General features: G+C 54.5%; 1 protein-coding gene across 7 annotated transcripts in view; it reads left to right on the top strand.

The window, feature by feature from the left end:
* Positions 1 to 26,581, top strand: part of RGS3 (regulator of G protein signaling 3) — a 139,513-nt gene extending 112,932 nt beyond the window's left edge. For 6 of the 7 annotated variants that reach the window (XM_005902468.2, XM_070375050.1, XM_070375052.1 and 3 more), the window contains 6 exons: positions 9,551 to 10,510; positions 19,119 to 19,183; positions 23,529 to 23,630; positions 24,002 to 24,063; positions 24,675 to 24,841; positions 25,612 to 26,581. In XM_005902468.2, the coding sequence (XP_005902530.1) occupies positions 9,551 to 10,510; positions 19,119 to 19,183; positions 23,529 to 23,630; positions 24,002 to 24,063; positions 24,675 to 24,841; positions 25,612 to 25,797 (1,542 nt within the window). In that variant the 3' untranslated portion in view covers positions 25,798 to 26,581. Of the gene's footprint in view, positions 1 to 9,550; positions 10,511 to 19,118; positions 19,184 to 23,164; positions 23,431 to 23,528; positions 23,631 to 24,001; positions 24,064 to 24,674; positions 24,842 to 25,611 lie in introns of those variants that run through there. The other variant, XM_014480359.2, reaches the window with a different exon arrangement.
* The last annotated feature ends 372 nt before the right edge of the window (positions 26,582 to 26,953 follow it).

Here is a 26,953-nt window from a genome sequence, read left to right as displayed (position 1 = left end):
CCGTGGACAGAGGAGTCTGGTAGACTACAGTCCATAGGGTCTCAAAGAGTTGGATGCGACTTAAGTGACTTAGCTCAATGTGTATTGAACACCTACCATATGCCAGGCCCTTCTGTCTGGGTGGACTCCCAACAGTACCGTGTGTAGGTACTTGCTACCTCTGTCCATTTCACAGATGAGAAAATTGAGCCTTGAAGAGGTTAAGCAGCCTACCCCAGGGCACTGAGCTAGGAGGTGGCTGGGCCGGGATAGGAACCTGGATTTGCCTGTCTCCAGACCCCTGTTCTTCATCAGCAGTAGGCTTTTCTCCTCCACCCTGGCTCTGAAAGTGCTCCCCAATTCTCCAAGCTGTTGCTTGGAGTTAAGCCTGAGATTTGGGGGTTGGTCTCCAGTGCTTGCCATGAGGGAAAATTGAGCCGCAAGAGGATGGTCATGGCCATGGGCCGAGCAGGGCTATGCCCCAGGTCCTGCCTCCTGCCCACTAGCATCCCTGCGAGGGAGGTACCACTGACTCAGCCACACGATTAAGAAGCGGGATTCAATCCGCCCTGCCTGAGTCCAGATCCTTGCCTCCTGACCACAGTTCCATTTGCGTCCTTCTCTGGGGTCCCTCTGGCTTGGCAGAGCTTTCTCGTTTGCTCAACCTAGTGTAGAACATCACAGAGAAACCACATGCTTCTGACTCTTCCCACACATCAAGGGGTCCCTGGGAGGGAGGTGGTCTGGGGATTCTGTACCAGCCCTCTGCCCACCGGGTGAGTCAGACACCCACCCCTCAATCTCCACTAACTTGGGGGTAAGAACAGGGATCAGGCATCTGGAATTGCTCAGCACTGCCTGGCCGGGCCCAGGTTGGGAGCTTGGTAAGGTCTTCTGAAGACAGAGAGGAAGGGAGAGAGGAAGAGGGAGTATAAGGGGGCAGGAAAGGAGGTCGGGGGCCGCAGGAAGAGCAGCTTAGAGCCAGCAGAGCATTCTGACTCCTTTTCTTACTCAGTTTTTGAACCTGCATAAGTTTTACAAGTTATCTGAGTCCCGGATCCCTTATTTGCAAAATGGGGCCAGTGATACTGACCTCATAATGTGGCTGGACGTGAGGCGTGTGTATAGTCGCTGTCACAGCGCCGGCGGTCTAGTAGAGGCTCACTGAACGGTCTCGCTCTTCCCGTCTCCACTCTTCTTTTTCCATTGCTTTCTGTTTTCACCATCTCTAGCTCCACCTTCCCTATCTTTACAACACCGAGTAAACATCGCTTTCAGAATAAAGTCCAAATTCTTTAACATAACCATGCTTCTGCTCCACAGATCCACCTGTGCTTCCTCAAATATTCCATGTCATCTCTGGCTTTGGCATGGATGCCCTCTCCTATCCTCTTCCCCACCTCCTCCAAGAGCCACCCCAGTCTTTCCTGCTGCCTTTATGCGTCCATAACCCCCTGAGATGATGGGAGGTGGATGGGAGATTGACATGGGCCCTTTACCTGGTGCTCTCCCCTGTAGACCCCAGGGCCTTCAGGGAGAGACACGTGTCTTGCCACCATTGGGCTCCAGTGCCCTGCACAGGCCCTGGCACGTGGCTGGCACTGGGTAGGTATTTGCTGAGTAACTCTAGGGGTGGGGGTGAGGTGGGTGAGCCTGGGACACAGTCCTGATGAGCCAAAGCAGAGCCTGCCCAGGGCCACACGAGCAGCGCAGGCCGGGACTTGGCAGGAGAGCAAAGAGCCCTCTAGCTAGGGCATCCCAGGGAGCCTTTAACTGGGCTGCATGGGATGGGTAGGAAGTGGACTTGAGGAGGGCAGGATAATAAGGAAATGAGAAAGCGCAGGTGCACACACCGGATCGGGGAGAGAAGGAAGGTGCCCCGGGGTAAGGGAGTGGTGGTGGAGCCCACAGGAGAACCGGTTCCTGAGCAGAGAGACCCAGGGTGGGGCCAAAGAGGCCCACAGGGCCGCAGTCACCTTCTGGCGGAGGCATCAGTTACCACCGGGTCAGGAAGACGCTGGGGAACTTCTGCTGTCCACGCGCATGGCTTTCAGTTGAGAAGAGGGCTGGGGCATAGAAGGGGTCTTTGGGGCTACAGGGTTGGAGGGAAGACTGCCCAGTGAGAAACTGGGCATCCAGAGGGGAGCGAGCATCTCTGCATCTCTTGCTCCACAGGGCAGGCCTGAGGCCATGTTCTTCTGACTCAGCCAGGTGGCAGCACCAAGAGGAGGGACGGTTTCTAAAAGGGGTCCCCTCTCTTCTCAGTCCTCAGGGCTTCCTCTTCCCTGTGTGTTGGCTTTGTCTGGAGAGGTTCTGAAGGGGGTGAGCTACTTCCCCTCTGTGCCTCAGTATTGCTTTCAGTACAATGAGTATGTTCCCCACTACTGTGTACTGCCTGCCTTCCTGAGCCCCTGACGGTTCCATGGGTTGTGGTGTGATTCTTCAGGGACAGAGAATTTTCAGTGTGTGGTCAAATTCCTCCTTCCCCTCTCTCCTCCTGCATTTGGTCCTCTGTTCATAGGGAGCGTGAACGGGCTAGCTGACTCCAGTGGGCTTGATGGCTACCCATTGTGGGCTAGGGGCTGCTGCTTCTTTATGGGCTTCCTTACAGAGGGAACACCGTGTATTTGAATTGGTACCATACCGGGTTCTGATCTGGATTCCAGTCCTGATTCTGTTGTGGGTTCTGTGTTGTGTGTTCTGAGGGCGTATTGCCTCCCTTCCCTGAGCCTCAGTCACCTTGTCTGTTAATGGAGGCAACTCCCCAGAATTCTTGGGGGGGAAGTTGAAAGTCGAAAAAAGGCAAGATGCCCCGGCCCTCCTGTCGGGGTCTGCTATCCAGCAGGTCTGGGATTGGACCCAGTTACAGATATTCTTAAAATGCACCCCAGATGATTCTAAATTATGTCTCTTTATTGAGAACTGATAGGCTGGATCTGTACTTTGCAGACTTTAATATGCAAATGAATCACCTGGGATCTTTAAATGTGGATTCTAATCTCGTTAAGGCCTGAGATTCTGTATTTTGTAATAGCTCCCAGGTACTGCTGCTGCTGGCTCATGAGTTATTACTTTGAGTAATAACAATTTAGATGGTTTGTGAAGTTTCTTGGGTTGCCCATTCATTCATTTATCATCAATACTTAAGATGGGGAGTGGGGAGAGGTAAGCCTAGAGGGAGAGACAAAGCCCACAAAGCCCAGACTCTTCTAGGGCTACAGAATTTGGGCTTTGTCTGGAGGGACCTGGGGAACCAGGGTTTTTAAGCCAAGGAGTGACAGGGTCAGATTCGCATTTAGAAGACTCCTTTGGCAGGATGCAGAGAGTGAGCAGAGGGGTGTGGACCACTGCTGGGAGGTCAGTGTCAATCCCAGGGCCAGATGATGTGGTATTGAGGCAAGTGGTGGTCAGTGGAGGTAGAGAGAGTGGCTTCTTCTTCTTTTTTTTTTTTAATCAACTTTATTTTTCAGAGTGGTTTTAGGAATTGAGAGGAAAGTACAGAGCATTCCCAATGCTTCCTGTCCCTGCACACACATAACCTCCCCCAGTGGAAAGATTCTTAAGATTTTACGAGAGATAATCAGGATGATTTGTTGATTGGCCATGGGGGTAGTGGAGAAGAGAGAATGATACCCAGGCCTCTGGTTCGGGCACCTGGTGGGGGTGTGATTGACTCAGAGACTCCGCGAGGAGGAATGGACTCGGGGGAAGGTCATGAGTTCAGAATGGGGCGTGTCGAGTTGGAGACACTGATGGGCCATTCGGAAGAAGGTCCCCCTCTTGTGCCTGGGCTCCAACCACCCAGGTGTCCTCTCTGCCCTCGCGGGTGCTTGCCTTCCAGGCTCTGGGGCCTTTGTGCTGTTTGCTCCTCTGTGAGCCCACCCCTGCCCCCTGAGCAGATCTCCGCCTCAGGGCCCTTTCACGGGGTGGCCTCTGCCACACGCCCCTCTGTTTTCTGCAGTTTTCCTTCACGTTATGGATTATAGTGTTCTTCAGATTGTTTCTATGGGTGATGACCTGGTTCACGCCAGTGCTTCCTCTCCAGCGTGTGAGCTCCACCAGAACAAGGATCATGTCTTTCTTGTTCTGATGTCCACAGAGCCTAGAACATTCTGAGAGAGGACAGGTCTGGGCTGGCAGCGGGTACCGGGTGTCGTCCGATGGTTGTTGCCTAGGGAATGGAGGGGTGCATGGGGGAGGGGGCCGGAGCAGGGTGTGATGAGCAGGACACAGGCCGAGAGGCCCCTGCTGGAGCAGAGGAGGGGGTCGTCGGCTCAGTTGGAGGAGATCCAGAGGAGGAAATGTCAGAACCAGGCCATGCTGCGGTGGTCCTGGCTGCCGCTGACGGAGTGCTTCGTGTACCAGCCCAGGGCTGAGCTCTGGGTGGATGTCTGCTCAGTCATTCCTCCCCAGCATGCTGTTACCTCTGAGGAAACTGGGGCCAGAGAAGTTAGCCTCGAGGTCACCCAGCCAGTAAGTGTGAAGGGGGGATCTGTCTCTGGAGCTCTCCCCATTTTAAGGTACCTGCTGCCTCCCTCCTCCTGGACTTTGCCGAACCCATCACAGTGAGGGCCGGGGAGGGAAACGGCCTGGAGGCCCCTGAGCTAGTGGCAGAGGCAGGGCGGTGGTTCCAGCCTCCGGGGGTCAAGAAGCCAAGCCTGAGGAGCTGGACTGAGGCTGAGCGGGGGTTCCCGGAAGCCAGCATTGAGCCAGCTTGCCAAACTCAGAGGAGCACCCCCATCTCAAAAGGCGAGCCTGGAGCTCAAATGGCCGGGTGGGAATCTCGTGGCCTCTCCCTTTGTCCAGCTGCTTTCCCTTTCACAGAGCTATTTCCTGTCCTTTCTCAGACTTGGTCCCCAACAGTGATCGCCTGGGATCTCACAGCTAGCAAATGATGGGGTGGGGGTTCCAGCCGGGGTCTTCCGGCCTTCTGTCCAGGCTCTTTCTGAAAATCCTGCAGAAGGGCCACCCTGAGATAGAGGCAAACCCTGGCACACCGCCCCCCACCCCAAACCCCGGCCTCCACCACCCCAGCCGAGCCCTGCCCTGCCCAATGCAGGAAGTGGTTTTCAAGGGCAGATGCGAGCCCAGCATCTGTGGTGGAGGTGATGAGTCATATTAGAGCTGCAGGTTGACTTTGGGGTCAGCCAACCTGGCTCCACATTTAGTAGCTATGTGACATTGGGCAAGTCACTTCCAGCCACCACAGGGCCCGGGGGACGTAGGTGGTGTGAGCCAGGCCTCTGGGTGTCACACCTGCCACCCTTCCCCAGCCTGTTCCGAGCCCTGGATTGGAATGGGGAGAGGATTTGATTATATCCTAAACAGCAGCTCCATTTAGAAGGCCTGGTTCATTTCCTGTGTGCTTCTAGCAGGCGAGACATGCACAGAATTAACCCTGGTCCAGCCGAGCCAAAGAAATGATGGATGGGAGAGATACACGCTCTCTGTAGCACAAGGGCAGCTTCTCGGCAGGCTCAGACCCAGGGCCCTGGGCGAGTCAGCTGGTCTCTGGGCCGCCTTGGCTGGATTCTTGGTACCCCAACCTGTTGTAACAGCTGCCTAACGGGGTGTCCCCTTCAGAGCACTCACCGCATTCCTTGAGACCAGTTGTCCAGCCTCTGCTTTTCTGCTCAGGGGAGGGCAGCGACTGTGTCTGACTTGGCCTCTGCTGTCCCCACCCCCACCCCAGGACCTAACTCAGTGCCCGGAGAATGAATGACTGCGTGGACGCGTGCTCCCCAGGCCTCCCGCCACCCCCGCGTCCTGTCACCCCGTCCAGAGCAGTCTCACACAGCTCAGCTCTGCTTGTGTCGTTTCCTTGCTCCCAGGACCAGCTCATGCCTGGCGTCCATTCTGTAACGTGGCTCTCACCTTTCTCTCCTCTCCCGTCCTAATTCTCTTCACTTGCTACCCTCTCCTCTAAGGCTTCTGAGGTTTTCTGTTCCAGAGGCTCCCTACCCCCTCAGATACCCCATACTCCAGCTTTCCTAGGAACACAGATCTGACCAAGCCTACTCAGGCGCTCACACAAAACAGAACCTGGTCTGTTCTGAGCTGGTTCTTCTTTGCCAATGTCTGCCCTGTGGGGGATGGGCCTGGGTGAAGGGCCATTGCTCACAGCCTGCCCCACCTCCGTCTAGACCCCTGGGGCTCCCCTGCCCTTGTGTGTAAAGATCCAGGGAAGTGGGAGAGACGTTTAACTGGGAGACAGGAGTTCTAGTACTGAATCAGCCTCCCATTTCTTAGGTGATTCCCTTAGCCTCTGGGACCTCAGTTTCCTGATCTCTAAGGGAATGACAACCCACTCCAGTATTCTTTCCTGGAGAATCCCATGGACCGAGGAGCCTGGCGGGCTATAGTGCATGGGGGCACAAAGAGTCAGACACGACTGAGCGACTCAACAACAATGACAAAGATAAGCCTAGACTAAGAATAGCTCCCGCTCTATCAAATGCTTCTTGTGGGCCAGGCCCCGTGAAGAGCATGAACCTAGTCCTGTGAGTTTGGTGTGATATCACGGCTCTGCTCCAGGTAAGGAATCAGGGCTCAGAGAATCCGGGGAGGCTTGGCCATATTCTCCGCACAGCTAGGAAATGACACTGCTGGAAGCAAAACCGAAGTCTGACTGGGGCTGTCTGAGCAGGAACCGCGGGTGCTGTGAGAGGCCTGGGTCCTGAGTGGTTTCTCAGCGTTCCGGGGCGGGGGCCCCTGGGGACAGAGGCACTTCCCCTCCCGGCTGTGTTTGCTTTGGCCTCGCTGAGCACCACTGGCAGAGGCCAGCTGCCTTGCATTTCTGGTTTTGGATCTGGTGCTGCACTTTTTCGAGGGGCAGGCTGCTCGGCTGCAGTCACTACTGGTGCAGGCCCTGGCCCCACTCCACCCCCAGGAAGGGGAAGGGTGGCCTGCTCCTCTCTCAGGGCCCAGTGCCAGTTCCCGAGGGCACCAATTGCTGCTTCCGACTGTCCGTGCTTCCAGATGGAGGGGTCTGGCAGAGGGGGAGGTGAGAGAACGTGGGACACCAGGGAGCTGGCGTTGCCCACAGTCTGCTTTTTCTGATGGAGAATGCTCGCTGGTGGGAGGGGGCAGGCAGGAGCTGGGCTGCCCTGGGAACTGAGATCCAAAGGGGGCTTGGGAAGAGAGAGCCAGGAGTCAGGCTCTAACCCCAGCTCAGCCCTGCGTTTACGGGTGCCTTTGGGCAAGTCCCTAGGTCACTGTCCAGGCTGGGCCCTCTGTCTTTCTGTTAGTTCAGTGGAGAGTCTCTCTGACCCCCCTGGGAACAAACTAAGGTTCCCAGATGAGATTCCCGGATTGGGGGTGCCTGGAATCACAATTGCCAACTTCGATTCTGGGAGCCTGACAGTTTGCTTCTACGGGTCCATGAGAAAGATGTGGCACTGTTTAAGTTTCATGAACAATGTTTTCATCACCACAACCACCACACCACCACCACCATCCCATTTCAGAGCTTGGGACTCTTATAGTGTACTCTCCTCGTGTGTCGCTTGGGTACCTTGGTTATTCAATTTCATAGGTGGCAAGCCAGAGGTCCAGAGGGTTTAGGGACTGGCTCTTCCTGGCCCTACTGTGTGATTCTAGGTTGGCCCCTTCTCCTTTCTGGGCCTCAGTCTCCCCATCTGTGCAGTGGGGATATGGGCTCGCCAAAGTTCCCACGTCTGAGGCTGTGTGGTCTGAGGATTTCCTGGGTGGGTAAGTCTTCACCGTGGAGCTGCGGGCAGGATTTGCAGGGCAGGCAGTCCTCGGGGTAAGTGGGCCCCTGTCTTTGCCTGTACCTGGGAACCAAACTCTGGCCAGATCATCCTGCAGTCCTCTGAGGCTCCGCCTCCTGGCTCAGCAACTTTCTCCCTCCCACAACCCAGGAGGTGGAGGTGGGAGGGGCTTTCACTTTCATCCTCCCAGGCAGTGGTTTTTACCCCACTGGCCTTTCACATCCACTCTGGTGCTCCCAGATGCCACTCTGACCCCTGACACATGGGTGCAGCAGCTGCCCTGGGCTGCAGCTGGGCCCCTTATTCCCAGATGTGAGGCCTGGCCGGCCCAGGGCTTAAAAGAGTTCCCAGCTGCAGGCATGGCCTTTCAGTCTCTGGCAGCTGTGCCATAGTGGGTAAGTACTTGCTCTTTGGGCCCAGCTTCTTCATCCGTCAAATGAACATTAGTGGTCTTTACAGTAAGAGCTCTTAACCTATGTTCTGAGGCATTTACCCTGAAATTCTGCACCTGTGTGTGTGTGGGTGTGGGTGTGTGTGTGTACGCTTATCTGTACAGTTCTCATAAATGTGTGGCATCTTCCTCTTTCATTAGTTCTGTGTCCTTGTGGCCTCTTCACGGACGGAACCTGGGCTCTGAGCAGTTCCCGATCCAGCACTCCAGGTCCTCGACTGTGATGGGGGGAGCCCAGCCTAGCCCGAGCCTGACCCACTTTCCTGTGGGGCACCCCTGACTTTCTCTGAGCCCCAGTCTTCCTGTGAGATAGCTGCTTTTCAGACTCGGAGTAAGGGCAGTATTTTCTTCTTTGCAAATGAAATCTGCAGGAACCCAGCGAAAACTCCAAGGATTCTGAGGGTGGTGTGTAAGGCAGGAATGCTTCCTCTTTTGTTTGTACGTGCGACTCCTGAGGTTCCTCCAGTCATAGTTTAAAAAGCACGGGGTGGGTGATCCCTCTCAGTGAGGTTCCACATGTCTATGACATTTGTCGAGTACTGGTATGCACAGTATTTTGAAGTTCTGGGTTTTTTTCCAGTTTACTAGTTTCAAAAAAAGCTGAACATTCAAATCAAGTTCTTCTTCAAATGACTCACTAAGGCTTTTGAAAGGCTTTGGTTCAGGTGGAAGGTATCCTTTGGCTGGGTCTGGGATTCTCTCACTTGGTAGCTGCTCTGGCTTGGGGCTTGTTTTGACTCTGGTCCATGAAGGCCAAGGATGTCTGCTCCTCATTTATTCACAGAGCGACTTACTCGCAGAAGGACCGCGACACTCCCCTTCGAGGGCCATTGGGAACATTACATGTTAGCATTAGTGACTCAGTCGTGTCTGACTCTTTGTGACCCCAGGGACTGTAGCCCACCATGCTCCTCTGTCCATGGGATTCTCCAGACAAGGATACTGGAGTGGGTTGCCATTCCTTTCTCCAAGGGATCTTCCTGACCCAGGGCTCAAATCTGGGTCTCCTACATGGCAGATGGATTTTTTTTTTAACCTTCTGAACCACCAAGAAAGCCCCCGGGGAACATTACATAAGGGGGTTTAATCTGCCACGGCTCCTGGCATATGAGAGAAGCCGTATAATGGTAACTAACCTCTCCCTTGTCTCCCTTAAATGACCAACCATGTTTTGATGGAGCGCAAGTTTCCCGAAAGCAGTGAGGGTGGAAAGCCCATATTCAGCTAAGCCAAAGGGGCTGTCGAGTCTCCACGGGGCGCTTCGGCTTTCACACCGTGGGGTACAGGCTGTGGGCTGTGGATCACTGCCTCATTTTCAGTCTCTGTGACACTGACTCGTGCGTGGTAGCCTCCTCTTGTAAGCCTTTCTCGTTTTCTCTTTATTTCACAGATGTTTGAGGGATCAGAGGCGGATGAGAAGGAAATGCCCGGGGAGAAAGGGAAGGGGCCGGGTGCCAAGGACCCCTCACCCAGCAAGGACCCGTCTCCTGGCCAGGAGCCTCTTCCCGGACAAGAGCTTCCACCCAAAGAGGACTCCTCTTCTGGCCAGAAACCTTCTGCTGACCCAGAATCAACACCCAGCAAAGACTCATCTTCTTGCAAAGAACCTCCTGTGCGCCAGGAATGCTCGCCCAGCAAGGACTCCCCACCAGGCCAGGAACACCCTGCAGCCGCAGTCTTCTCTCCATGCCAGGACCTTTCTGCTGGGCGAGAATCCTCTCCCGGCCAAGGCCCTCTGATCAGTAAAGACCTCCCTGCCCTCCAGGAAGCCCCTGCCCAGGACCTTCTGCCCCATCAAGACCTGCCCCCCGGCCAGGGTCCCCTGGCATCTGAGCCCCTTGCTGAGGAGACCACGAGCTCTGGGGACCCACCAGCAGCCACAGGGAACCCGCCCGTGGCCTCCAAGCCAAACTTCGTGATCCCCGAGGTCCGGCTGGATAGCACCTACAGCCAGAAGGCAGGGGCAGAGGGGGGCAGCTCGGGCGACGAGGAGGATGCAGAGGAGGCCGAGGAGGGGGAGGAGGACGAGGACGAAGACACAAGTGATGACAACTACGGAGAACGCGGGGAGGCCAAGCGCAGCAGCATGATCGAGACGGGCCCGGGTGCCGAGGGCGGCCTCTCGCTGCGCGTGCAGAACTCGCTGCGGCGCCGGACGCACAGCGAGGGCAGCCTGCTGCAGGAGAACCGTGGGCCCTGCTTCTCCTCCGACACCACCCTGCACTGCTCGGATGGCGAGGGCACCACATCCACCTGGGCCATGCCTTCCCCCCGCACCCTCAAGAAGGAACTGGGCCGCAATGGAGGCTCAATGCACCACCTTTCCCTCTTCTTCACAGGACACAGGAAGGTAAGGAGCCCAGTGGTGGAGGGGAACAGGGTACATGACAGGGCTGGATGGGTCCAAGAGCTGCAGGGAATGAATCTTGGCTTTGTCCCACCTCTGCTTTTGTCTCAACCTTCCAATAAGCCTTCTACCCATTTAACAGATGATAAAACTGAGGCCCAGAGGGACCAAGAAGGCAGAACTTGGATTTAAATGCAAGACTTTCTGACTCCAGATATTCTTACAGCTCCATTGTACCAGGGGAATCCACCAAAAATAGAGCAGGTATATGTGGATCTATAAGATCCAACATGCTAGCTGGAGAAATAGTTATAACTTACACTTGGTCCAAGCCTAGCCAGACTAGAAACCTGTCAGCCCACAAGCGTGACAACACATGTTTCCTCCATGCTGGTATTATTCTAAGCAATTTATATGAACTCATTAACTCTCACAGCCACCCTAGTAGGTAGACACTGTTGTTGCCTGCTACGGATGGGGAAACTGAGGTACCGGGAGGTCATGTCACTCGCGTTGGGTTGCACAGTTTATAAATGTCTGAACCAGAATTAGAATGAGGCTCCAGGGCTGGAGCTCTTAACCACCATGCTCTTTGTCTCTTGCAAATATTTATAAATAGATGAATAAGTGTTTATTGATTTCCTGCTGTGTGCCAGGCCCTGTGCTCCATGCCACAGCAGGGGCCACAGAGATGCATGAGGCTGATCTCAGCCTGTGAGGAATGTGTTCTCTGTGTGGGCCAGTGGGGTGGCCTAACAGTGGAAAGACTGCATCATGGCTTTGAAGCCCATCTGTGTTCATGCTCACTGGCTCAGTCAAGTCCAACTCTGTGACCCCATGGACTGTAGCCCGCCAGGCTCCTCTGTCCATGGCATTTTTCAGGTAAGAATACTGGAGTGTGTTGCCATTTCTTCCTCCAGGGAATCTTCCTGACTCAAGGATCGAGCCTGCATCCCTTGCTTTGGCAGATGGATTCTTTACCATTGAGCCACCTGGGAAGCCCTTGAGGCCCACTAGCCAGTTTGAATCTGGTCTCTGTCCCTCACTTACTATGTGGTCTTGGGTGAGCCACTCAGCCCTCCTGAGCCTTAGTGTCTTCTCTGAAAAGCAGAGATTAATAGCACTTACAACCCATGGCAATTGAGGGTGAGCCCAAAGAGCCTGCGGATTCCTTGGTGGCTCAGACAGTGAAAAGAATCTGCTCGCAATGCAGGAGACCTGGGTTCCATCCCTGGGTTGGGAAGATCCCCTGGAGAAGGGAATGGCAACCCACTCCAGTATTCTCGCCTAGAGAATTCTGTGGACAGAGGATACAGTTCATGGAGTCACGAAGAGTCAGACACGGCTGAGCTACTAACACTTTCACTTCACCTTCTAAAGAACTTGGTGCCTGATGTCGTTAATCTAGGCGCCAGGCAAATGCTGTGGAGGTGCTAACAGTCAGTGTGGTGCAAGGAGTTGTTAGGACAACTGTTGTGAGGCTGGGAGGGGGGTGGTGGTCATGCAGGTTCGGGGAGGAGAGACCCCAGGGCACAGGGCCACCAGGGAAGGCTTCTAGCAAAAGATGCTCCTCACCTTGGCTTTGAAAGTTGAGCAGGTTTAGAATAAACAGAGAGGATGAGGTAGGCATACTGTGAAAGAACATGACCTAGACTAGACTCTGCAGAAGTTAATTTAGCTAGAACAAGAGATTTCTACAGTGCATGGATGGCTGATGTGTGGCATGCATGCTGCCATTCCTGCCTCTAAACCTGTGGCAGACATGACTAATGGATTCCAGCACACTTCCCCACCAAATTGAGACATGGCCTCAGAAACCTCTGTAGCTTCTCAGCCACTAGCAATAAGGCCGCTGGGCACGAGGGATAACACCTTCTGCTGAAAAGTGCCTATGCTGGAAGGGTGGGTTGGGGCCCTCCAGGAAAGGGCCTGAAACTTCGTGTCCAGGAATTAGAACTAAATTCCAAAGGCAAGGGGACTGGATCCTCATCTGTAAGCACTTTTGATGTGCTCTGAAATCATCAGGGGAAGAGGTCATTAATATATAGATTTCTAATTCCCCTCCCTAGAAGCTGGAATCAGAATTTCTGGGGGACAGTGCCCAGACCCTGCGTTTTAAACCAGTCTGTCAGGGATTGGGACATTTCCCATAGTTTGAGTATCACCATCTAAGGCCATTTTTTTGGAGTCAGTTTCTATAGAGAGGAGTCCAGACCTCTGTCCTACTGAAGTGAGGCTTCAGGCCGACTCAGGCCAGGCCTGGACACTCTCCTCTGGATGACGGTTGAGGTCCAAGGACCCACACCCATCTTGGGCCTCCCAATCTCACTGTCCCCACCAGACCCTTCCAAGTTCTGTCCCATCTGCTCTTGTTCCAGTACAGATATTTCTATACAGATACATTCACACACATTCTCACATACATTTCTAGTTCCCCAAACCAGTTGATCTCAGCTCCAATTTGGGGGAAATTATTTCCGCCTGGTAGTCCAGCATGCCTAGGACAGCTCTCTCTCCCGTCCCAGCTTCCTCCTTTGGGAGCTGAAGGTTCCCACTGGCATCCTCCCATCCCCCACCCTCTGTTGGCCTGTTGTCTCCTTTCTTGGGCTTGAGTGACTAGCTGGCAGGGACCTCAGAGGCTGCCACCCTACCACTTGGCTTCTGCTTGCCAGGCCTCGAGTCCTTCAGCATTGTTCATATTCTTCTCCTTCCAGACAGCCACCTTGTCAAGTGGAAGTGCAGTCTAGGCTAGACAGAAACCCTGGTCCCCCTCCATCCCTCACTGGCAGTGGGACTTGGGCAAATCCCTGCCCTTCTCTGAGCCTGTTTCCTCATCAGTAAAATGGGTATTATGAGTAAATAGTACCTCTATCATAGGGTTACTGGGAAGATTAAAGAGCCTGACTTGGGTTAAGCATTCAGAAGAGTACCTGGCACTCAGCTCCTGCTAGGTCCTCCATAAAGGGGATCATGCTGACGACAATGGTTGTGATGAGAAAAAGGAGGACAGCAAGAGCAGTAGCAGTCCTCCCAGCATTCACCGGGCATCTCCCGCCCCCCACACCCCCTTTGTAGCCTTCACAGCACTGCCGCAAGCTGGGACCAGTTGTACTCATCTTACAGTGGGGAGTCTGAAGCCTAGGGAGAAGGGTTTGTCCCAGGCCACATGACGATGGAGCTGGACAGTGGCCTCACCCTGTCCAGTCCTCTCTGAGCCTATCCTAAACCCTGCACACCTCTAGCAGGTGAGGGGCAGCGGGTTGGTGACTGGCCGCTGGGGGAGGCGGCAGGTTTTCCTGTGACTTCCGTTTTCCCAGTTTGGGCGTGGCTTTTCAGGGAGGGTCCACGGATGCCAACCGACCACAGTTTCCAGGCAGAGCCAGGCAAGAGGTAGAGAGGAGAGGGGTGAGGTCTTCGGGCTGTGGAGTCAGACAGACTGGGTTCAGTCCCAGCTCTGCCTCCTCCCTCCTGGTCTTGAGGCCTAGGCCAAGTTTCTGAGCTTTTTTTTTTTTTTCCTGAGCTTCGATTTTCTCTTATAAAACAGGAGTGGCTAAGTCTTCAGGGAGTTGTCCCAGGGATTCAAGACGGCTGCAGTATATTGACAGCTCTGTGCTCACGGTAGTCATCCTGTGATACAATGAGACCCAGGAGGGCCAGACAGAGCTCCTGTGGCCTTCGGCCAGTCATTGTGTTGCCGTGTGGCTACACCGAGGCGGGCCATAGTGCAATCTGTCACAGAGGTGACAGTCCCAGGTTACCCCTCCCCTCTGCTGTGTTTAGGAGTATCTGACCCAGACAGACCTGAGAGATGGAACACTCTGCCGCGATCATCTTACGGGTGGGCTGCCTGAGGCCTAGAGAAGAGAAGATCCCCTGGGGTTATCCCGTGGGACATCCTGAGGCTGGCTGGCTCTTGTGCTGGCTTGAGTTGTCCCACAGCGCCCTCTGCTGCCAGGCCTGCATCTTGCCGGCTGCTCCCAAAAGGGTCCGGCAGGACAGATTTTCTGGGCCCGTGTCTGTCCTTTTTCTGGGAGTTAGGGACACTGCAAGAGCATCTGTGAATTTCACCCCAGCCTGGCCTGGCTCAGCCCAGAATCATGGGTCATTCCTTGACAGTGGGAAGAAGAGGCTGTGGCCCCTCCCTGGCGCTGCTTCCTTCTCCCCTCCTGCAGGAAGCCAGCCTGGGCAGAGGCTGCCAGGGGAGGGTGCCCACCCTGCTGCACTAAGTTTCCCATCTAGGCTGTGGTTCAGACAAGGGAGCCCCTGAGACACCTTCTAGCTCCAAGGCATGATAGCAACTTCCAGCCTCCTACCTGAAAAAGCCTAGAGGATTCGTTCCTCTGTCTAAACAAATAAGTGTAGAGTTTAGCCCCAGTGTTTCTGCAAAGTTCCATGTGGTCTGCCAGGATGGTCTGGGTCAGAGAGAGGAGCCAGGCATGGCCACATGGCCCCAGAAGTCAGGTCAGGACCAACAGGGGGAATCAGGTGAGGCCCTGCTTATAGGAGACCCCTCGGTCATGGGTGGGGTCTGCAGCCAGACCTGAAATTTTTTTTGCTACTGGCCAGCTCAGAGAGCCCGGGCAAATAGAAATGGCAACCCACTTCAGTACTCTTGCCTGGAAAATCCCATGGACAGAGGAACCTGGAAGTCTGCAGTCCATGGGGTCACAAAGAGTCGGACACGACTGAAGTGACTTAGCACACAGCTCTGGGCCTCAGTTTCCTCAGCTTTGTAAACTGGGGGGAAATAACAGCAAAAAGCTCTTAGGATTGTTGAGAAGGTTAAATGAAAGTATGACACAGCGCTTTAGCACATTGCCTGGCACGCAGTGAGTAACAGCTCGAACCACTAAAAAAACAGTTACAACCTGAAAGTAGAGAGTTATTTTGTTTGGTGGGAATGACTGGGAGCCTGGGAGATAGCATCTCAGTGTATCTGAGAAAACTGCTCCAAGGAGACAGGAGGGGAAGTCAAGCTATATACAAGTTTGCAGACAGTCTGAACATCAAAGATCAGGTATCAAGTTAAGGAATTTAGCATTCTGTGTATGGGAAGATGCAAACCTCTGGGCTCACTGAATTCATTCCTCGCGCGTGCACCCCAGCTGTCTGGGGCCGATCCTGTTTCATTAGGAGTTGGCAGATGGCTACTTCTTGCATTCCCCAGCGCCTCAGCAGTCACTGTTGGGGGGATGGGGGGGGCGGCATCTGCTAGACTGCAGTTTGGGGAGCCCTCGTTCACATTTGGAGGCCAGAGATCACTGATGGCTGTGACATTTCTTGTTTATTGATATGGCAGGAGGCAGTCTCAGTTCATATCACCATAGCTACTGGTTATCAAGCACTTCCGCAGGTGTTCATTAATCCACATAACACCCCTTGAGAGGTCCAATTATTATCCTCATTTTACAAATAAAAAAAACCGAGGCACAGAGAGGGGATATAATTTGGCTGAAGTCGATTAGCTAATAAGTGACTAAGCTAGGATTCAAATCCAGGCAGTTTAGCATTTAACTCTTATTCCATGACTATTGTAATAGTCATAGTTACAATATAAACGGTAATTATTCCTCCAGTCCCTGGAGGTGGCCGGGTGGGAGCTGGGCGGGTCTCAGGGACCTGTCTGGAGTGAAGGGCGGGCTGAGTGGTTCTGGGTTCATCTCCAGTCACCTTTCAGCACGGAGGAGCCCAGGAGCAGAGCGGGGGAGTAGATGGGAAGGAGAGACCCTTTGTGTGCTGAGCCTCAGGCAGGACTCACTGCAGCTCCCGGAGACAGGAGGCTTGGCAGCCAAGCTGAGACTGGAAATCACAGCCCCGACTTTCTGTCTCAGTCTCTTTCTGGCACACAGCACCCCCTTGGTGTGTGGGTTTTGCTGGCTACTTTGGAGGCGGACTCCCAGGGCCTGAGCTCCCTGGCCCTTCTCTCAGGCTGATTGATGAGAGCCGACCCTGGAGAAGATGACCCCCTCCCAGCAGTGGAAGGAAGAGCCTGGTTCCCAGCAGTGCAGAGCCTGGGGGTGGCGGGCGGGGCGGGAGTGGTCCCCAGGCCCATTGTGTGGGGCCGATAAAGTGCGGAAGCTGAGGTTAAATGGGAGGAAGCCCAGTGCTCTGGGCCCTTTCCCACGGGTGGGGGCTTCAGGCCTTGCCGGGCCAGGCCAGACAACTGTGCCCTGTGTGCGAGGGCGACAGTGACACCAAAATCACTGGGCGGTGAATGCTGGCAGCCCCCAGTCCCTGAGGGTGCCCTGTGTGCCAGTCGGGCCTTGGGGCCCAGACTTCATCCTGGTGAATCTCCCAAAAGCAGGGTGCATGCCTCTGCCGGAGCTAAAGAAGCTGAAACTGAGAAAGTCTGGGAACGTCTCCAGAGTTAGTGGAGGCAGCACCCATACCCAGCCTGCAAACTGTAGATCCGGAGTCCCGTACCATAGCTGGGCGTGTGCCTGTGTGTGCACGTACACACGTGTTTACAACCTTGGTGGGGCAGCTTTCTCAGGAAAGAGGCGGCATTTCCCCTGAGTCGTTCATTGAAAACCTTCAAGATGTGTCCTGTCCTTGCATCTGAGTACCAGCATCCTCTGGCGGAGAAACACAGGAGAAATTAAGAAATCACCTTAAATTCAGAGAGACCTAGATTCCAGCTGTCACATAAACGCTGGGTGTCCTTGGGCAGATGACTTAACTTCTCTGAGGTTCCTCTGAGATTAATGAGACAGTGTCTGGATAATGTCCATTCTGAGGTCTGGCCTATAGCATGAACTCCATGAATGAAGCTATAAACTCATCCATCCATCCATCCTTCCATCTCTGGGTCGTTGCCCCACTGAGGCTGGTAGCTCCGGCTATATCTGGATTAAGCCCACTTTTCCTCCCAGGATTGATAACATGGTATTTTAAAGTTCAGCCCATTTTCTTTCTTTTACAAATGAAATTGAGATCCAAGGTGTGACTCACGAGGAGTCAGAGCTGAGAGTCACACCTGGTGGCCGTCCGTCTTAGGACGTCTCAGCCACAGCTATTCCAACATCTCGATGCATTTCCTGTGCTTCTGCCCTGGGGTGGCACTGTAGGGGTCTGATTTCTTCAGGAGGAGGATGGACACACAGAGGCAGGGCAACAGAGGGCGGCCCCAGGAGAGACGGTGGGAGTCTGCAGTGGTGTGGAGGAGAGGAGGGGTGACAGGCTGGGAGGGTGTCAAGATTGGGCAAAAGAGGAGAAGGCCTTCCAGGAAGGGGGCACAGCATAGGCAAAGGGAAGGGGGGTGGAGGTAGGGCAGGGCAGAATCTGGGGGCTCAGTGGAACAGCAGGAAATAAAATTGCAGGCCATTAATCAAGCAGTGTGAAGCCTTCAAGATACATCCTTCCCAACCTGCTTTCCCTCTCCCTTGATTCATTCATTCATTCAAGTATTTCTGGAGCTCCTAACGTACACCAGGCCCAATCAAGGTGACCTAGACAGAGGTGAAGGCAGACAGGGGCCCTGCTCTTGGGAACTCACACTCCATTAGAGGAGACAGATCGGAGAGAAGCCATGTTGGATACGGCGGGGACCTCAAAGGGGTGAAGAGGGCACACGCTTGGTCTAGGGGTCAAGGAGGGCTTCCTGGGTCAGGGGGCATTTAAGCAGCTTACCTGAGGTCCAGGTCTTTGCTGAGGCTGGATCTTGGAAGGAATGGGAGGTGAGAGAGTCACCAAAACATCTCCCATGGAAGGAAGAGCGTGTGCAGAGCCTGGCTGGGAAGGTTTTTGGTTGGAATGGTTTTTGGTTGGAGGGCAGTTTGAAGAGGTTGCTGGAGCAGGGGTCAGGCCAGAGAGATAACCGACAGAGTTGTAACTGATGGTGATACGGAGCTTTCTGCCCAGACCCGAAGATGGTAAACTCTGTACATCATGTCCTGGAGTTTGGACATGATCTCAAGGGTACTTGGGAGCCATGGAAAGTTTTAAGAGACAGGCAAGAGAAAGTGAAAGTGAAGTCGCTCAGTCGTGTCCCACTCTTTGCGACCCCATGGACTGTAGCCTACGAGGCTCTTCCATCCATGGGATTTTCCAGGCAGGAGCACTGGAGTGGGTGCTATTTCCTTCTCCAGGGGATCTTCCTGAGATCAAACCTGGGTCTCCTGCATTGCAAGCAGATGTTTTTACCATCTGAGCCACCAGGGAAGCTCTCAAGGCAAGAGAGGTGCTCTTCTATGTAATAAATCACTTAACACGCTGCTGACCCATCCCCGGTCTCTTTAAAAACCTCAGAATCCTGAGTTGGTTAGTCATTATGATCTCCATGTTGAAATTAAGCACTAGAGGCTCAGAGAGGGACAGCAGTTGGCTAAGTCACACAGTAGAACCTTGACTGAAGCTTTGTCTCTGTCCTGCCCTACTGCCATGAGCGCTGTGTTTCTGGCTGTTCCTGTTCAAGCTGCATTCCTAGGTGCTCAAGGAGGACACTCCAAGAACAGGCTGCTCCTAGTAGCGGGGTCTTCCTCCCTCCACTGTTCTTCAAGGGGTGGGAGCATGGAGGTGGGGGTGGGCTGGTTGGTGGGACCTGCTAGATCCCTGAGCCTTTCTTTGCTCAGACAACAGCCCAGGCTGCAACGTGTCTATGTTTTCTCTGCAGATGAGCGGGCCTGACACAGTAGGGGACGATGATGACACCTCCCGGAAGAGAAAGAGCAAAAACCTGTACGTTGGAAAGATCTATGGTCCTCACCCTAGTGATGGGGGCGGGGGAGCGGTCCCTGCACCCCTCTCCTTGCCCTGTCCTCTGGCTTATTCTCCCTGCCCAGTGGGCCAGGGGCAGAGGCAGGGAGAAGGGGCTGCATCCAGTCCTACCCTAGACAGACACTCATGAAAAATGGGATCTTGGGACCTAGCCATGGCCCCAGGGTGAGGCCAGCCAGGGTCCTGAGCACCCAGCACCGCCCTCAGCGTCCATCCACACAGAGTGAGGCAAGGTGCAGATTTAGTGTCTGGAAGCCACAGGGAACCAAGCAAAAGCAAGCAGCCGGGTTGCCCTGGCTCTGTCCACCTGCCAAGCCAAGTGGTGGCCAAGTGACCGCGACGAGTTCTTTGCTCCCTCTGAGAAAGGGCTGACTGTCCTGGTCACGAGGGTCCCCTTTCTCCACTGAGCTCTTGAATGCTGGCAGTCCTGGGCATTGCCAGGAGGGGGTGCTGCAGGTTCAGAGAGCGGATCCCATACGCCCCCATGCCTTTCTGCCCCCACCCCCTCCACACAATTTATACTTTCGATTCGGAGGTTTGTTAGGGTGCTCATTTATTAACAGAGAGTGAGGGGTTTTCTCCACGGTCTCCTTGTACCCCAGGCCGTGGAGACTGCGGGCAGGGACAGAGGAGAAGGCGGTAAGGGACATGGTGGCCCTCAGAGGGAACCCCCTCCCCTCCAGGTCCTGTAGAGCCCATCGCAGCACACCAATTAGGCCGGCCTCAGGGTCGAGGGACGAGTCCTTCCCAGGTGCCTTCTGCCACCTTCTTCCCTGACCTCGACCTCGGCTCAGGTCCACTCCCAGAAACTCTTTCTCCCAGCTCCCCTGCCCTCTCCAGGTTCCTGCAGCAACATTGGGCTTCTCTCACTCTGCAGCCAGAACCGTTGCACTTTCTAGGGAAGGTGAAATGCACAGAGATGACTCTTTGTACCAACCATCCGGTGCAGGCGGCACCAGAATGGCTGAGGGTGGCACTCCCAGGAGTGCGGCAGTGGAGGGCAGCAGAGGGCAGGCATCCAGGGTGCTGGAGCTCTCCTGCCTCGCCCACTCTGGCCTTCTTTCCAAGTGGGGCACTGCCACTTGACGGCCCATGGCTCACATTCTTAAATGCTTAGGCGAGGACTCTTCGAATCTGCAGTGATAAATAGCTCATATTTATTGTGCTAGGCACTGTTCTGTGTGCATTTACATATATTATCTAATTTGACCTTTGCATGCACGCATGTGTGCTCAGTTATGTCTGACTCTGCGACCCCGTGGACTGCAGCCTGCCAGGATCCTCTGTCCATGGAAGTTTCCAGGCACGAATACTGGAGTGGGTTGCCATTTCCTACTCCAAAGGATCTTCCTGACTCAGGGATCAAACCTGCGTCTTTTGCAGTGGTAGGCAGATTCTGTACCACTGTGCCGCCTGCCTTTACAATACTTTAAAGAAAAGAGAAATTATTGGAGTATAGTTGCTTTATAATATTGTGTCAGTTTCTGCTGTACAGCAAAGTGAATCACTTATACAAATATCCACTCTTTATTAGATTTTCTTCCCGATTAGGTCACCACAGAGCATTGAGTAGAGTTCCCTGTGCTGAACAGTAGGTTCTCATTAGTCATCTGTTTTATACATAGCAGTGTATATATGTCAAACCCAATCTCCTAATGTGTAACCCCTCCTTGGTAACCTTAGGTTTGTTCTCTGCATCTGTGACTCTGTTTCTACTTTGCCAGTAAGTTTATCTGTACTATTTTTCTGACTTCCCTGGTGGTGCAGATGGTAAAGTATCTGCCTACAATGCGGGAGACCTGGGTTCTTACCATAATTTTTATTTTACTTTCCTTTTTTCTTATTTAACCTGTTTTACAAATGAGTAAACTGAGGCAGAAAGAGGTTAAGTTGGTTTTCCAAGGTTAAGTTGCTTTTCCAAGAGTTGAGATCTGAAACCTGGCGTGATGGCTCTAAAAAAGTAAATGTGCATAAACATATATTTAAATTTTTTTAATTTATGTTTTTCCTTCAGTGCCTGTTATTTATTTACTTATTTTTTTGGCCTCATGACGCAGCTTGTAGGATCTTAGGTCCCTGACCAGGGATCTGATCTAACCCAGGCACCCTGCAGTAGAAGCACAGAATCCTCACCACTAGGCCACCAGGGAATTCCCACAGAGCCTGTTATTTCTAAGCCGAGCACCCTGAAGGAGGTCTGCAGCACCCCTGCGAAGTAGCCTTGAGCTCCTAGTGATGGGAGCCCATTCTTCAGAGGCCACTTGCTCCGTCTTTCCGTGGCTCTGATTGGAGGAAAGTGTCCCTTTAGCTTCCTCTGGGGGCCCCAGCTCTGCTCTCTGGGCCCATGTGGGGCATCTCTGGCCTCTACCACCCTTTCTCGAGTTACCCGGGTGGCAATCAGGGACTCTCGAGGCTCTTTGCAGCTGTGCCGTGTGGCTGTGGATCTGCCTAGCTGTGCATCTAGGGACGAAAGGCTTGGCTGGGCAGGCGCTTCAGACTCCTCCAGCCACAGGGAAACACAGTGGTCTCTGAGCCAGCAAGGAGCCCAAGTGGATGGCGGCAGCCTGCAGGTTGGACCTCAGGCAAGCTCTCCTCCCGCCACCCCCCTCCCCCCAGCTTCTATGGCCTCACCTCGATAGTGGGCCAGGAGCAGGGGTCCGAAGCAGAGCACGGTGCCCCAAGAAGCTGGGCTCTCTCACTCCTAGACCCACCAAGGCTCTCAGAGGGCCTTGATCCTCACCAGAGGGCTGCCTGTCCCTGGACTCCTTGGCGTTATCTCATTGGCTTGGAATCTGCTAGAGCAGAGTCCTCACCTCCAATCAGCTGCCCTAGGACCTCAGGGTCCATGTAGGTAAGCCTGATCGCTTTTGCCCCAGCCACTGTGCTAAAGCTTTTTGTGCATTTTTTCCTTGCCTCGAAAGAATCCCAGCAGATGGTAGGTATTGTCATCATCTGTGTTCAACAGATAAGAAAGCATGACATTCAGAGAGGTTAGGTAACTTGATAAAGGGCACACAGCTGGTAACTGCTGGGGCTGGGAGCTGAACCTGAGACGGTCTTGCTGCACCACTTCTGCTCTGAACTTCCACCTGCACCACTTGCCTTCATTAAACAGGGCATCCTGTTGGTCTTAGTAACCTTTGAAGCTCGGATAACTTCAGAAGTATGCTGCCCAACGTATAAAACACATTTGAAAGTCCATTATTTAAATTTCTTTTACACTTACTTAGCTTTACGATTTTGATAACGCATTTTAAATTTCACGCATTTAATTTTTCGGTTCAGTCAGCATTTGTCGTCTTTAATCAGAAGGACAGAGATCAAAAACTAAAACAAAAAAATGTATTATTCAAAAGTCATAAGACTAAGTAGGCGTAAAAAAGTTAATTTGTTTCAAATGATGTTTTTGAGAGTTTATGGGCTTTGTACTTTTGAAGTGACTGGAGCTTAAAACTTGAAACTTCGTGGGACATCCTGCATATTCATGGGTGGGTATATCCAAAGCCGATGACGGAGACTGCGCGGTGTGCTGGCAGAAACTATTCACAGGGAGGTGCCCAGATAGGGGTCTAGGGACCAGGGAAGCAATCATGAGCAGGAGATGCTTAACCCCTTTCTCGCCAGCAGCTTGCCCACAGGCTGAAATCTGCCCCCGGGGAGTGTCAGGGCTAAAAATGGCTCTTGGCTAAAAATAGCCTGTCCTGCCACCCTGGTGGGCAGAGCCTCCCTTCCCTCCCGCCTTCCCTCCCAGCAATTTGCTGACTTGTTTTCTCCTCCTTCCCAGGGCGCTGCCATGGTAACGGGGAGGCCAGTCACAAATAAACGGTTTGGCTTCCTGCCTGGGCGGGCCCCAGAGGCCGCCCCTTCCAGACACATGCCCCTTTCACGGGCTCCCTCTCAGGGTTGGCCAGGAGGGATATTTTTTTTTCCCTGCTCCGGTCCTGGTCCCTCCCATTTCCTGGCTCCTCCTGTCTGAGTCCCAGCCTGGCCTGTGCCTGGGAGTCCAGTCGTCCGGGGGCTGGAATTCCAGTGAGTGAGTGCTCAGCTGCAGCCCGCACCGTTGCCGCCTGGTACCGGGTTGGGAACAGGAGCCTAGGGTGCTTGCAGCAGACCGTCCCGGGCAGCAAGGTGGGGGGCCCTACAGCGATGCTCCGAGGCATGTACCTCACTCGGAATGGGAACCTCCAGAGGCGGCACACCATGAAGGAGTAGGTGCCTCTCGCCCCAGCCCTCACCCTCCCGACCCTGAACTGGCAGCGGGCGAGTGGACCGGGCTCACCGACCCCCTCTCTGCTTCTGTCCCCAGAGCCAAGGACATGAAGAACAAGCTGGGCATCTTTAGGCGGCGGAACGAATCCCCTGGGGCCCAGCCAACGGGCAAGACAGACAAAGTGATGAAGTCATTCAAGTAGGTCCTCTCCGGCACCCCTGAGCCCCCTCAGACACTCCCGGGTCCCGTGGGAGCAGGGTGGCTGGTGGGCGTGTAAGGGAGAATGCAGTCGGCTTGATCCGGCTCAGCGGTGATGGAGGCTCCTGTGGACGGAGCCTCATGCCCTGCATGAGCAGCATGGATGGGGAGCCGCTGTCCCGGGAAGGACGGCCGGGGAGGGGCAGAGGTGGGGGTAGAAGTGATGCCGCTGGCCCAAAGAAAGGGGGTGGTTCCCCTCCTGTGCTCCTCATGGGGCTCAGCTACTTTCTGGGGCCAAGGACAGCTGACAGGGGTCAGCTCACTTCCTTGAGCCTCCTGGCCCCTCACGGTGCCCCTTGCCTCCCCCTCAGGCCCACTTCAGAGGAAGCGCTCAAGTGGGGCGAGTCCTTGGAGAAGCTACTGGTCCACAAGTGTAAGTGGGGCCACCCGGCCTGTTCCCTCTCCGTGTCCTGTCCCCCGTCCTCCTCTCCTCCTCTCCCAGGCTCAGAGTGCATCTGGCCCCAGAGAGGTTGCCTTTCCCTGTTTCCTGGGTCCAGTCCTGTGTCCCCGCTGTTGGGAAGGGCTGAGGCCCTTGGTCTGGCCTTGGAGCCTGCTGCTGCCAGCCCCTCTCTGTCCATGAGAGCTGGCACTGCCTGCTGGAGGCCTTTGGGACCTGTGTTCTCAGACCCATATTCCCAGAATAACAATAAACACTTCCATGTGCTGAGGGCGTACGCGGGGCCAAATGTGCCTGTCATCTCGCGGACGGGAACCCCTTCTGATCCTCACTAGGATCCAGGAGGTGGTTCCCATTTGACAGATGAGGAAACTGAGGCACCGATGGGGAGGGACCTGGCCAAGGCCCATGAAGAGGCAGTGTAGGGGTGGGGACCATATCCTGGGTTCCTGGGTCTCAGGAGCGGGTGACCTTACTAAGCCCTCAGCATCTGCACCCAGAATGAGCCAAGAGGGTCCGCTGGGGGGCCTGAGGGCAGAAGGGGCTGGTTTGGCCTCTCACCTCAGGGTCTGGGCTTCTCCTCACAGACGGTCTAGCGGTGTTCCAGGCCTTCCTCCGCACTGAGTTTAGTGAGGAGAACCTGGAATTCTGGCTGGCATGCGAGGACTTCAAGAAGGTCAAGTCACAGTCCAAGATGGCGGCCAAGGCCAAGAAGATCTTTGCTGAGTACATCGCCATTCAGGCGTGCAAGGAGGTAGGGCTTTGGGCTGGGCCCTCAGGCCCCCGTCCCCATGCCCAGCGGCCTCTCGGTGAGGGGGCTGGCTGGAAGCCTCAAGGAGGGGCTCAGCAAGGGGAGAGGCCAGAGTGACTCTTAGAGGCCAAGTGCTCAGGGTGAAGAGGAAGCAGGCTGGGGTTCCCGGGAAGAACAGAATCCTGACTGATAACACAAATGGCAACTGTCAGGGGCTGCTAGGTGCCAGGCCCATGCAAAGCCCTTCACAGATGAGCGCCATATTTACCCCTCACAACAACCTGTAATATAGGTTTTAATATTATTTTCATTTTTAAAATGAGGAGACAAAGTCTCAGAGAGCCTAATGTCTACTGAGTGCTTCCTGTGTGCCAGGCGTTATCTTTTTTAAATAAATGGATGGTGATGCTTAATGTTCACAGCTCTTTGAGGACTGTACTGTTATTCCAGCCTATAATTAAGACAGCCAGGGCTCAGAGCACTTAAGCGATTCGCTTAAGGTCACACACCTAACATGTGGCAATGCTGGGATTTGAACCCAGGTAGCCTGACCCTAGAGGTGATATTTTCAGGCCCTAAAAACTCTACCACCCGTCCAGTCAGTGACCGAACCAGGACTTGACTCTGCTAACCTATGGGGTTCCCCTCTGAACCTTACGATGTGGAGTAGAAGGGCTTGGAGATGAGAGGCTGGGCAGGTCCTGACCCGGCCCCCGGCCCCTAGGAGCAGCTTCTTGCAGGCAGCCCTGACCTCATTGCCCTCCGCCCCGCAGGTAAACCTGGACTCGTACACACGGGAGCATACCAAGGACAACCTGCAGAGTGTCACTCGGGGCTGCTTCGACCTGGCACAGAAGCGCATCTTTGGGCTCATGGAGAAGGACTCGTACCCACGCTTCCTCCGCTCGGACCTCTACCTGGACCTCATTAACCAGAAGAAGATGAGTCCCCCGCTTTAGGGGCCACGTGGGTAGAGCTCAGTGTTCACACCAGGCAGGCTGGGCCCCTTCCCACCTGCCTCCCTCCCCCCTGCGACAGAGGGGGCAAGCAAGCCCCCGGAGGCTGCGTCCGGACAGACAGACGGACATTTGGATGAGAGGCCTGGACCAAGAGAGGCCCAGGCCACTGGAGGAGTAGAGGGACTGGCCCCACTGGGTCCCCGCTGCCCTGGTACGAGGGGGCCCGAGGGCCTGGGCAGGTCAGGGGCCTGGGCTAAGACAGATCCGGAGCTGCTGCTCCCTGCTGCAGAGACTTCGCAACGACCAAGTTCCTTAAAGAACTGGCTGGCGGGGCAGGGGCTGAGGCCTGAGCTCCGGGGCTCTTCGGGGGAGCTGCTGGGGCTCACAGCTCGGACCCCTGCCTTGAGTTTTATTTATTTAAACAGTAGTTGGATGCTTGGCACGTCGTCCTGTAATAGGAAACCTTTGCCTCATCAGTTTTCCTACTTTACAAGTGCAATATTTTAACCAACGCCTTGTGAAAAAGCCGCCTTGCTGAGAAGGTGGGCACCATATTCCAGTTTCAGGGGATTCAGTGGTCCCGAGCCCCGTGGCGGGCAGCTGGGCCTGCTGGACCGATAAGGCCCAGACGGGTGGGGGCTGCAGTCTGACCTCACACCGAAATCCAGCCCCACCTGAGTGAGGGGGGTCCCCCGGGGGGCCCCGGGAAAGCATGGCACCCTCAGACCACACAGCGGCCGAGTTCTGGAGCAAATAAAAGGCCTGTGTTATTTTTTGTTCTTGACCCTTTCTGTGCGTTCCTGATTCCGAGGCTTCCCAGGGTCACTGGGGCTGGGAGGGTTGGGATGGGGGCTGCCAATCACGCTTCTCCTCTCTTGCCATCACCTGCCTCCCACCCGGTGCCAGTGCTGCTCCCTGACAATCAGTCGCCGCCTCTGTGCGTGAGTTCTGCCAAGCTTGTTCCACTTACCATCGCATCTTCCCCACAAGCCTGGGAGGTGGTGGTTATCCCCATTTTACAGATGAGGCATGTGAAACCCAGGCAAGTAAGGCGACTTGTCCAAGGTCACACAGCTGGCAGGTGGCAGCCAGCAAGGGGCTCAGCCTAAGCTTATCTGACTGCACAACCTGCTCTCTGGATTGCCATCCTCTGCTG

This window comes from Bos mutus, chromosome 8, assembly GCF_027580195.1.
Source record: "Bos mutus isolate GX-2022 chromosome 8, NWIPB_WYAK_1.1, whole genome shotgun sequence".
NCBI classification, from domain to species: domain Eukaryota; kingdom Metazoa; phylum Chordata; class Mammalia; order Artiodactyla; family Bovidae; genus Bos; species Bos mutus.
The sequence above is the reverse complement of the archived record's forward strand: the minus strand, read 5'-3'. Positions and strand labels throughout refer to the sequence as shown.